Consider the following 13,155-nt stretch of genomic DNA (forward strand, 5'->3'; position numbering starts at 1 on the left):
ATGTTTCCAGGTAGAGTAAATTTAGTGTTCCTCAAGTTTTCTTCTAGAACTGAACTTTGGTATCCAAGCTGCCCTGGTACTTCTACAGTATAGGCAGCCATGAGTAGGTGTTGCTTTTAATTACGGTTTTTAATTTTCAGGAAACTTTTTTTTTTTAAACATGCCCCTTTTTTGCTTAGCATTTTAAATCCTTTTTGGTTTGTTCTGTTCTGTGACAACCACTATATTTGCTTATTTTAACAAATGACAACCACTGTATTTGCCAACTAGCTTTGTTTTTCAGAAAGCTATGAACAGAAGTACTCATATAACTCTTGTGGTTTTAATCCTGTGGTGATTTCCTTTACTGTTAAATCTCACAGAAAGTTATGAGAGCAACTTCATTTAAGATCCTAGTCATGACAACGCTTTAAAATTGGTGGGTTTAGTTTCTTTTTAGTTTCTTTGTTTGTTGTGGGGAGGGACAGGAAAAGCTGTAGCAACTTCAGGCCTAGCACTGCATAAAAATTTGTTTCTTGTGTCCTATGCATTTGCAAATCTAGTTATTTTCAGTGTTATTTCTCTTAAGTGTTTGGAATATAGTCAAATCACTTTACATATGTATATTTAATCACTTAAAATAAATGTGTATATTTAATCAATTAATAATATTCCAGGAAAAATCACTTTTTTACGTTGGTGCAGGTCTTTACTACTGTATTATTTTCAGGGTTAGATGCTTCAGCTGCACTCTTAGAAACTTCTTATAGGAGACTAAGTCTGGTCTTGATTTTGTGCTTAATAGGACACATCTGAATCATAGATTTTCCTCTGAGTTACTTAAACATATTAAAGAAGGGGAAGTAGTGTATCGGTCTGGGAGAAGAGTGGAATTGAGTTGTGGGGTGGTGGGTATCAGGAAGGTGCTTCAGCCTCCCTTTCATCATCTGTATCTGCACTGCATGAGAAAGGGCAGACAAAAGGGCCCACGGTCTCTTCATGGATGGTAGTAATTTAAAAGGTGAAGACAGACTGGGGAACGATGCTTAGAGAGTCCTTAAGTATATAAAAATTGCATCCTAACAGAATTCTTGAAGGGAATTTTTGCAGAAAGTTGCATAAAAATGTCACCTTCCTTCTGGTTTTCTGCACTGAGTATTAGATAAGGAACAAGCCACTTTGTTTTGATAATGTTATGTGCTGCTTGTTTGAATGACTTCATTATATTGAAATTAGTGTACTCGTTAAAACTGCGCAGATAAACGTAAACTTTAAATAAAGCATTTAGTACTCAAGCAGCATAATTTATCTGATTTTCTGAAGTACTCTGACACAACTTCACAACATGAGAGTGAACATATACATGTTCCTTTGACTTATTTTCCTTGAAAAATATCAGAAGTGGTAAAGTTTGGGGGGGATTTTTTTTCTTCTGGGGGTTCTTTTCAGTATAAACCTTTACCTTTGTTCTGGTTTACAGTCCTGTTTCAAAGCATGGCATGTTGAGTATTTTGATCGAAAAAGTGTTTCTATTTTAGAAAAAGCTATTCCATGAGATCACTCAAAAGCAGACATTGAAGCATACATAGAATTGTAAACCAAACCTACATTATTTCTCACCCCCCCCTTCCATATAAAATGTGTGTGGTATGTGGTTTGGAATTTATTTCATACTTACTTTAGCTTTTTGTCTTACCCCGCTCCCTCTCATCTTTTACTGGTGATTGTTGCAAGTCTGTTGAGAACTGACCAATTTTAGACTTTTTTATTATTCCTTGGCACTGAAGAATACATGGTTTCAGGTGTCCATACTCAGAAAAAAAGTTGCTATTCATTTTCTTCCTAAGCAGCTTGGGGTGGCAGGTCTGTTGCTGTGAATCTTCTGTGGATACATTTGAGTGGCAGACTAACTGCCTAAGGCAATGCTGGTGGCGTGGCATCTTCCTTTCTGTGGCGCCTCTGGTACTTCTGTGGCAGGGTGGCGTGCCAGTTCAGAGAGCTGATGCAGTGACTGATGATGGCTTTTCCTGAGTTAGCTTTCTATGGGTTCGGATGATTGCTGTAGGTACAACAAGGGCAACTAGCAGGACTGATAGGCCTTTATAAAAGTGTGGTAGTAGGACTGCACCTTTCAGAGACTACAGTATCTTAACTATTGTCAGCATGAGCCTTTGTTGTATTGCTTCTGAGTTCTGATTATTTGCAGAAGAAATACACTGACAACTAGGACCGGAATCTTACCAAAAGTTCATATATGCCTGACCAAAGAATGAGATGAGCAAATACAGTAACTTTCCCTCTAACTATTTTCAGTTCACTTAGTAACTTTTGGTGGATGTATTTTCAGCTCATGCAGCCTCTTTCAACTCATGTAGCCATTCAGAATCCAAAGCATCCCTTTAGTAAATTGCTCCACAGCTTAGCTGCACACTGTGTGAAGAACTACCTCCTGTATTTTATTTTGATCGTGCTTGCCAACCTTGTTTGGTGACCCCCCTCATGCACTTGTCATTTCTTTACAACCTGAAGTGTCCTAGTTAGCTGCAGTGATCCTTATGTGAAAATTATTTTGCTGCTTAGCCTTCCTTTGAAGCTTTTTTTTTTAGGCCTTCTGTATTCTCTTTTGAGATAGGAACGGGTATGTAGCAAACCAGCATGCAGTTTTTTAGTTGTGTGGATGTGCTATGGTTTTGATCAGTTAACACTCTGTTTTATCTTATGAGTCTCCTAATATTTAATTTTCTTTCTTGGCCATTGTGATGAGTATTGAGGTGATTTTTCATTAAAACATTTACCATAACAACAGTCTTGCTTTTGGGTGATAACTGTCAGTTTGAAGGCCAACATATTACATGTTTACAGGCTGTTTTGTTCCCCAGGTACCACTGCACGCTTGTCTATGCTGAATTTCATCACTCACTGTCATAAATCCTTTCTACAGTTATTTACAGTTAGCACTTTATGCTACTGAGAAAAAAAACCTCAGTATCATCACAATGTTGTCTTGTTGCTTGAAATAATTTATGAACGTATGTATACTGTGCTTCTGTGCCTCTCTGGTCAAAGTGCTGTGAAACACTATGGTGAGAACTGATCTTTAATTTCTACCTTTGTGTCTTGGTTTTGGTTGGGATAGAGTGAATTTTTTTTTTTCCCCCTTCCGTCTTAGTAGCTAGAATAGTACTGTGTTTTGGATTCAGTATGGGATTTGACATGAGTGTTGATAATGCACTGATGGTTTTAGTTGTTGCTAAGAATAAGGAACTAAGATCAAGGACTTTGCAACTTTCCTTGTCCTGCTAGTGTGCAGGTACACAAGAAGCTGGGGGGTGGTTGTTGACAAAACAACACACCCAAACTGGCCAATAGAATATTCCATATCATTTAATGTTATGCTCCGTGTATAGTTTAAAGGGTTGATCAGGAAGCTCACTGTTTTCTGGGATTGTGGTTTCAGGATTCTCTCTTCTCTGGGATCACTAGCTGGGAATGGGATGGGGATTGGTCAGTGGGTGGTTAGCAATCGTATTGTGCATTATCCATTTGATTTTTCTATCATAACTATTATTTTAAAATTTGACTTCAACTACTAAACTTTTTATCTCAACCTATGAGTCTCCTTACCCTTGCTCCTCCAACTCTGTCCCCCATTCCCTGGGGATGGGGGATGGTGAGCAAGTAGCTGCATGGTGTTTGGCTGCTGGCTGGGTTTAAACCATGACTCTGACCATTTGGAGGTTGAAACCACTAAAGGACGTTTGTTCTTTGTCTGCTTTGTTTCTCCTAAGGCTTTTGTATTCTTTTATGCAAGAGAACTTGTTAAAAGCATTTCAGAGAACACACAATAGATGTGTGAGGCAGTACTATTTTATAAAGTGTTTATTCTTCCTTGTAAGAGGAAGAGTATTTATCTAAGTCTGCTATTTCTCTTCCAGCTGACCTAGATATTTGCTGCATTAAGCAGATTTTCAAACATAAATTTGGTGGAAAGTCAAAATCTACTTACAAAATATAAATCAGTCTCAGCTGTTGTTGGTGAGGAGAAAAAGTTACCAGTTCCATTATCAGTAACTGCTTTGCTTTGGAGCAGCTATAACCAAACTGTCAGAAATGGGACACTGGCCTGTTCATGTTGCAGAGCCTTAAACAAATTTAGGCACACAGCTTTGGAACCACAAATGTAGGCCACTTAACTTGACTTATAAGCCCTTTATTTAATTCATGGGGAATTAGACAAATTGGGGAATTAGACAAATCTTAAGTGGGTTTCACAGACTTTTAAGTCAAACATAAATTCTGAAGAGGGTTATATCTGATTTTTGACTTAGTCTATGCTTTGTAGGCCAGCCTGGCTCTTGAGATAGGTAGCCAGGTATAACTAGGGTGAACACTTCATAGCTTTCTTGAAGGCAGTTTCTTGTCTCTTCCATATGTGGTGGCGTGCTTTTGCTTTCTCATCGCAACTTGGTTGATGGCGTTGTGTTTCCCCACCTGCTTCTCACTTTTGCAGGATGTAGGAGATGTCAGTTAGGTTTCCTCAGCTGGAAAAGAGTGCCCTGAAATGCAGCTAGTCTGCTCTTCTGCTTATACTGGAGCTGTGCTGCTATGATGAAAAACAAATAATCAGGCAAGAGTAAGTGAGCAAAGGGAGCCTGACTGTAGTGCAGTGAGATAAGCTATGTGCCGAACCGTGCAAGGAATACAGTTTTCAGTCTCTGCTTAGAGCACTGTGTAAGAGGTGTGTCTTAGCTGTTGATTAAAGGAGAAGAGACTACCCCAATCCCTTTGTGGGGGATGGCTGCATAAGGACTAAACTGTCACAGAATTGGTGGGTGCTTTTACAGACATCTGCTTTATTGCTGTGCTTTGTGCTGAACTCAGTGCTGTGTGTTTTATAGGTGGAGTGCTCTAAATGGACTGGGCCTTTCAGAGGACTTCAGTGTCAAGATACCCATGTAGAAATGTCAGATGGTGATGTGTTATTGAGCCTCGAAGTGTGGGCAGAGGTAGTGCCAGAAATATGCATTTATTAATACAAACAAGACTGACTAGTAGACTAGGCAAGGATTTTTCTCCATTGAAACAACCTTCATGTTTCTCTGCAAATAGTGGTGCAGTTCTGTAACTAGATCAGGGCACAACTAGCCTTAGTTCCATCATATGAATAAGGAAGGCCAAATGTACTTATTTGGTCAGATAAGAAAGTGTGACTGGTGTGTTTGTGCCTTTCTCTGCTGACATAAAGGCTAGAAGGGTGCAGGCTAGTCATTTCCCTCTGAAAGTCTTAGAATGGAATGTCTGGATATTGTTATATATCCATATATATCTGTAATTTGTATCCTCTTGCAAAATAAAAATGTGTTTAAATGCAGAGCGTAATATCTACTGTGATACTGTGCAAGATGAAAGTTTTCTGCCTTACCCTCTGAAAAGAATAGTGAAAGGTCCTTTGTAGTATATCTTATAATGTAGGTCATAAAGTTTCTATTTTTGGTTTGATACCACAATGGTAAGGGGTTTTGGTTACAAACCCTACTTCTAAGGGAGAAGGGGAAATAAAGCAGGTATAGTATTAACTACTTATTTTTCGCTAAAGAGAATATTTTCCATTGTAATACCTACGTCAATGTTTTTTGTCGTTAGGTTGTTGAAGACTATGCTGGAAGATGGCAGGTTCCTTTGCCTCAGCTCCAGGTGCTTCAGACAGCGCTCTGTTGTTTCACGTCTGCTTGTGTATCATTCCCAGCTGAATGTGAGCACGTACAATACGTATTGAGTAGCCTAGCTTTGTAAGTACACCTTTTTTTTTTTTTTTTTTTAACTACTACTTCCTTTACAATACAGGCTGTGTTACTTTTATAATAGCTATAGGGTAAGTGTTCACCATACAGACGTTTTGTAAGATCTTATTTTGGAGTATTTGAAGACCAATCTTTGACAGTACATAACTGTAAATAATTTAGATAAAGTTTTTGCTCTTCTACCTCTAGTGATGTAATAAGCTAAGTATTTGTTAAGATATATTTCTTGTGATGTTTAAGAAATTAGTTCATTTTAAAATGGATTTCTATGTTTGAGTTATCAAAGTGCTTATGGGAATGACTTGTTGCACTGTTAACTGACAAAAAGTCAAAGAACTGCAGAATGTTAGGTCGTAAATCTTGCTCTATTCTTGATTTTCTTGATGGTTCTTGGTGTTTTTCCCACATGAAGGTTGAAAGTGTCAGGGTAATGGTCAGTAGATGAGTAAGTCCCAGTTTTTTTCTTGTTCTAAAAACCTACTTTTCAAGCTTAAAAACCTCAGTGTTGAATGGAAGAAATAAAAAAATCATTATGTGAGTTACACTTAGCTGAGATGCAGTGTACTTGATCTTCTCTCAGCAGATGAGGACAAAAACCTAAAAGCTGGCTTTATTGTGAGTTAGGTTGGAGTAAATCAGATTTCTTTGTGGCTGTATAAACTGCTTTCTCATTGAGCAGTGCTTTCAAATACAGCTTGGTATCTCAGTTCAGAATTTTGTGTGGAAATGTCTTGCTCCCGCTTTGTCTAGTCATCAGAGTGAATGCTTTCCTAGTCTTCCACTCTTAGTCTACTCTGTCAAGAGGACTGGGTTGCTTATCCATTCCACTGTTCTTGAGCTATTAGTACTAATTACATAGAAGTTAAGGCTTTGTTCTGTACACTAAGAGAGTATATGCTATCTTTAAGTGTTGGTGAAACTTCACCAAAGAGATTTACTGTGTTGTGCTTGTGCAACTGACATGGGACTATTTATGGAATCCTAATACCACAATTTTTAAAATTGAAATGCTCATGTACTGGAGGATAACTGGCAGTTGCATGAAAATATGGCAACCTGTAAGGTATTTTTTGCTAGTTTTTATTTAAAAAACCCTCAGAGTTCACGCTTTTTTATATACTTTATAGTATCAAAGCTTCAGAGGAAAACCAGTAAAAATTCAGGTATTTGTTGTATGTAGGGTGGTCACTTACTGATAATCTAGAATTAAATTGGTCACTGAGTTCTTGTCACCCCTCTCTATCTTGGGTTTTGGAGCTGGGTTTATTCACTGAGATTTTCTTCCATTCTAGAATGCCAGCTTATTTTTTCTTCAGAGACTGACTGGGGTAGTTTTACATGTGATATCATAAAGGGATCCTGGGGCTTAGTTGCTGCAGTTACCTGGGAAACCTAGCTCGAATCTCTTTTGAAAATTTGGTGTATATTAAGTCTTAGTTCTTGGAGAGCAAAAATCTGCCTGACTGTATTGTCATACTTGCCCAAGATTTCCTTGGTAACCAGACAATAAAGTATTAACAGTAATGACTGTTCCATTTCCTATGCCTACTAGCCTTGCTATTCATCACAAATTAAATAATATCTGTATTGCCATTAATATCAGGGGTTTTTAATTATGGTGCCAGCATACTAGTGTTCTCAGGCAATCTTCTGATGCCCGTAATATCAAAGTAGTGATGTGATAAATATAGAAGCACCATTATTATAAAGGGATGTATGTAAACATGGATGTGCAGTGCTGCAGACTGGTTTAAGTTAACAGTGTCAAGCTGGAACTGACTATAGTAATTTTAACTGAATTGACACTGGTGATGAGGAAATAGAAATATTTTGATAGCTTCCTTTGATTAGTCTGATAAGAGTGTGGAGCGGGTACACTGATAGGGAAAAAACCCTGTAGTTTACACTCATTCACTATTAATTTCCAGATATTTTTTTTTTCAAGATTCTATTCTCTTCAAATCAGGCAAAGCAAAAAAAAATGGATGCATGCATCATTTGCTATAACTGGTTTTGTCGCATTATTTAAGTTCCAGTTTGGCTGCTTTCCAGATCATGACATGACTCATGCCTGACCTTTCCCAAGAGTCAAGTATGCTACAAAATTTTGTTTATCAACATGAAATGAGATCATGTTTTTCAGAACGAAGTACTTAATAGGGTACTGGTTGTTTTATCATTCCATATTTGATTTGAGATTCAAGGACCTAATCTGGAGAAAAAATTCTGTCATTGGACAGAACTTGTTTCAAAAACCTGTAGGTTGGAAGAGTGCTGGAACCTCTTTCAGGAATCATCATCCACTTCCTCCCTCTCTGTTGTCTCATTTTCTCTGTTTATTTGGAAAAGATCTCTGGAATAATCTTAAATAAAATTACTCATCTTCTATTACAAGACCAAAGCCTTTGCTGTTCAGTCCTGTTTCTGAAACATGCTAAATGCACAGTTTTTCTTTCAGTACTATTGCCCTCTGAGAGTCACTCAGTTATTGCCTGCTACTCATGACTTTCTCAACCAGCAATTGTAGATTATGTTAGTGTAGTACTTGGTAGTTATCTTCTCCAAATAGAAATTAAATTTCTCAGGATCTTAAGGCAGAGCAATAGTAGGTGCACTGGAGCTGCCTCTGCATATCTGTGAGATCCAACTACCTAGTTTTTGATTGAATCAGCTGAGTTGCAGGTATTATCTGGAAGTATGCTTCTGTAACTGAAGACCTAAATTGACTTGAGCTCTGGAAAGCTATTTTTTACCAACCTCTGTGATTCTGCTATCAGGACTTTTTGTCTCAGTCACTGTATTAAAAATAAAATGCTCAACAAATATTTTAAGATGATGGAAAACATGGAGGCCACAGGTCAATTTGCATCTAGACTGCTGTTGAAAGGATCAGTTTTACCTTCTCCCTTATCTGCCACCTCTTCTGAGGTAGCGCTTGTGAATTCATGTTGCAGCATATAGACCTGATTTGCTTAAAAATGTGTTGGAGGTAAAATAGAAGTTTTTTTATTAATTTTGTCATTTGAATGCCACACAGGATTAATGTAGTTCCATTTTGTACAAAAGCTCTCCCTTTGAAAATAATCTTCAAAGTATTTTTTTAAAATATGAAATTAATAGCACCTTTAAACCTGCATCTTCATAAAGAGACTTCAGTGGGTGTTCCAGCAGGACAGGCTGAAATGGAATAAAAAATATTAATAGAAACTGTTTATCATACTTGAAAATATGAACTATTGGGAGTCTGCATTCACGTGAGCTTAGTATTCCTTGAATGTAACTTCTTATACGCTGTGCATACTATAGTAATTTTACTGTTGTCCTTTATTCCTCGAAATGGCTGCATATCTGACAAGTTCTTTGGCTTTTGAGGAAGGTTCACTTTTGTAATGGTGAATGGAGATCAGCAGTATAGAGGATGTAAGAGTTCTTGAGGGAGAAAATGAGGCAGGTTCTGCGAGTCTAAATGTGCTGAACTCATAAAAAAGGCAGAAGGGTTTTTAAATTGTGCTTAAGTATAATTTGGTTTATTACTGTTTTGGTCTTGTTAGCTTATCTATAGATGTATTGCGTTTGCGACTTGATGCCCGATGAAAAATGTGTTTGGGGGGTGTGTGTGGAAACCTAACTCCCGAAATCCAGCACAAAGTATCAGTATTTTTGGAATAAGAGTTACATTTAGAGAGTGCGGGCTTTAGCCAAAATTTTTAGGATTACTTTGGTGTGGGCACAGGTCTAGAACTTAGAAAAATCCTAATCTTTTTCTTTGACTTGTGAAAACTAACAGACTTACAGTAGTTCATTATTTTTATTAACGTTTTTAGTTTGGTTGACTTGTCACTACTTCTGTTTTTTAGGAGTTTTTTTGAATTGCTGCTGTTCTTTGGAAAGGATGAGTTCTATGAAGATCCTTTGAAAGATATTTTAGGTTCAATCCAGGTAGTGTTGCCTACTTTCATATAAACATTTAATACTATTTTAGTACACATAAAGACAGTTTTTGTGGATATATAACCTGGAGGAAACATGCCATTATAGTGAAAGAATGTAGGTATTTTACTTAGATTTATACCCAAATATAAAACCAAGTATATTTAAAGGGAAAGCCATTTATTCTTACATTTATCATCAGTATTGCTATTTGAATTGCTACTTGATCTAGAGTAAAATATACTCTTTTTTGTAATGCTGGTCTGTTAAAGATCTATTTTGTGCATTTTCCATGTGGACAAGGGAAGGTTTGCTTGTTTATATCTCATTAGAATTTAGTGTCATCCAGTGTTGCGTACCAGTTCATGACATGAAACCTCAAGTTTCTCTCTGTGGTTTTAAACAGTAAATTTGAAATGGAAGTGCTCTCTTAATGAACTTTTCAGGTCAGCATAAACTCTTGTTGTTTAAAACTTGTATTCTTGGCTAGCCTGGGACAAGGTTTTATATGGCTATATACAACTGCATCATTTGATCCTGGATTAAAAAACTTAACTTTTTTTTCCAGATAAGTCTGTTTGACCTGATTTTGAGAGTAGAGTTCACTGCATGGGAACACAAGCACTTCTATTACCATGAGAGTAAACTTTATTGTAGAAAAAGAAAGGATGAAGAACAGAGTTGTTTCTTCTGTTAATACTGATCATGGAACCGCAGATATCCCTTTGTTATTTTTATGTTGATACCTGTTTGTTACTGCTGCTACAAATTAATGTGTCAGCACTACTTAATTATAAAAACAGCAGCAATTACATGCTTGATTAGAATTGGTGGAAGAATGGGGTCAAGGAGTGGCTTAGCATCCTCAGGAATGGGTAGAGTCTCTTGCATAAAAGTAATGGGACATTTTGGCCATCCTGCAGTAAGTGCTTTTCAAAAGCAGTCTATGAACAAGAAAGAATTTAGGGAAGAGTGTGATGTATAATACTTTCTTCGCCATGCTTTTGTATAACAATTCTCAGTTGCCTTCACTTTTAAACAATGATCATATTAAAATGTATCTTTACATTATTTTTTACATAAAGAATTTCTGAAACAGCTATGTAATCAAACTGCTAGTGAAAATCGTTTCAGTTACTTAACCTTTTTTTACTATCAAACATATGCATCTGAATATAAAAGAAAAAAGCTGAACTGAAACTAAAAGAATTTACAGGAAAAAAGCACGTGAAGAATTGTATGTACATAGAAGCCATTCTTCAGTTCCATCTTTTTGTTTCAAAATTAGACACCTTTTTCTTATGATTAAAATTCTACTGTTGATTAATATTAATGCTGACACTTTTACCAGCAAATAACAAGGACAGGGGGAACTTGGCATATGTGAAAATGTTGGGTGGCTAAAACATGCCGGATTGTTTTAGGCAAGCATAATTTCTGTTATGTAGCAATTTGGAGAAGAATGGTTGCTTGAGGGCTGGTGACTTGCATGGATTAATTCAGTTGTTCCCTTGTAGAATTCAGACACCATCACTGGATCACACATCCAGCATAACATGTCTAAATCTGTGCAGATTAGCACGAGGTGAAGACTTCTCCCATAGTATATGCCAGTAATACCTCTAATTCAAGAAAGGACATTTTTGTATTGTTATGCAAATGACAGGCTCTTGCTGTGTGCTTATAGAAGACATGAGCATTCTGGTTTACAGAGTTTTGTATTACTGTTTTCAGTGAATGTAAGTTGTTTCTTTAGGGCTCTGTGTAGGCCTAGTCAATAAAAGACTTTGTAGCTTGAATTGATGAATGAGGAAATACTTAAACATGTATGGGTTTTCTTGTATCTTATCTTTTGAATGGCCTAACTTTATTTTTAGACATTGTTTTTCTTCTTTCTAATTGTTCTTCTTTTTACATGTAGGAATGTCAGAACCTCCTAAATAGATACAGAAATACGAACCTGGAACTAGTGACTCGCATCATCCGAGATGGTGGACCATGGGAGGATCCAGTATTACAAGCAATTCTTAAAGCAAAGCCTGTATCACAGGAATTAGGTATTTTGTTTACCACGTTAATTTTTAGACTACTAAAAAATGTGTTAAATTATGCTTTTTTAATATTAGGGTCAGGTGTTGTCAGCTAGCATTGCACACAATTTAACTTAATTTTCTGTAGTAAAATGTACTGGTCCCTTTTTTTGACAGAAAACTGCTAGCAGTTTAAGTCTCCTTTTTCAGTGTACAGATCAGATTATTCAGGTAGAAGAGGCTACTGAGCAGTTACTTATAAAATGAATTTACCAAATCAAGGTGTTCTACCCCTGAAAGAGTGTGGAGAGTGATGACTTCAGTTAGGCTACTGAAGTAACATGTTTGGGGGAGGACCTGACATGTATTTCTGTCTCGTGGTAGTCTGACTCATTTAATTTTTCTTTTAAACTGTAAATACTCAGGCTTGTGGCTTTTCTGGGTTCTGTTTGGAATGAGGCCTGTGATTACACCTGATAGCTGCTTTCTGTTTGTTTGTGTAATTTCTAGAGTAGGAGAAAGGTTTCTGGTTCGGTCTACAAAGTAAACCAGCACTTTTAATGGTGTGTGGAAACAAACATTACCAGAATGTTAATGAAAGTTCATAAGGGGAAAGTAATCTATAATAGAGTCTTTACTAACATCTTATGCAACATATTTGCTAGCAGTGTTCACAGAGGACCTCTTAATAAAAAGTTGATTCTGTTTGATAGTGATAAAAAATACTAGTTCTTCTCTAGTTACTATGCATGATTCAAATTCATTACTGTGTTTATGACAATATGCTCATTCTGTAGAGAGAGGAAGAGGACTTTAAAGACAGAACAGTTCAGTGAGCTGGCTCCTTAACCAGAGGAAGTATTTTGATACCAAATTAATGTGATAAATTGAGTAGTCTTTGTTGTTTTGTCTCTTTTGTGAAGCAAGCACTTGAGCAACATAGTTTTCCCATGATTTTTATTATGTATCTGATAAGCTTCTAGTGAAATACCTATAGAAGCAAAATGAAGACAAAGGTTATCCTTTTGTTCCTCATTGCATGACAAACTCTAAAAGTTTTCGTGGTTATGGTCTGAAGTTAGGTCTCAATCTCCATCTCTAGAGCAAAGAATTAGTTTAGTCTTTTGTCTTAATGATTCCTTTGGTCATCATGAAGCCTCCATTATCGATAACAGTTTGAGGATTTTCACTTAGTTTTAACTTGGCAGAGTAGGAATGAGATTGCCTGTTGTCACTAGATGATAATTTTATTTCATTTTGTTACAGACCACATCTCCTTCCCCTCTGCTTAGGTATTGTTCCTTCTTTTATCTTCTTATATCCCCACACGCCCCCTTGGCATGTCTCATCTGTGATGACAAGCATATTATTTTAGATAACATCTTCTGGAATCTTTTTCTTTCTTGTTTTACTTC

The 13,155-nt window shown here is 36.7% G+C and overlaps 1 protein-coding gene across 2 annotated transcripts in view; it reads left to right on the forward strand.

Annotated features, from left to right (window-relative positions):
- ZNF654 (zinc finger protein 654) overlaps positions 1–13,155 on the forward strand; it is a 36,998-nt gene that overhangs the window by 6,803 nt on the left and 17,040 nt on the right. For both annotated transcript variants that reach the window (XM_074899197.1, XM_074899206.1), the window contains exons 2-4: positions 5,623–5,768; positions 9,638–9,719; positions 11,632–11,767. In XM_074899197.1, the coding sequence (XP_074755298.1) occupies positions 5,623–5,768; positions 9,638–9,719; positions 11,632–11,767 (364 nt within the window). The remainder of the gene's footprint in view (positions 1–5,622; positions 5,769–9,637; positions 9,720–11,631; positions 11,768–13,155) is intronic.

The sequence above is a fragment of the Athene noctua genome, chromosome 1, assembly GCF_965140245.1.
Source record: "Athene noctua chromosome 1, bAthNoc1.hap1.1, whole genome shotgun sequence".
Lineage (NCBI taxonomy): Eukaryota > Metazoa > Chordata > Aves > Strigiformes > Strigidae > Athene > Athene noctua.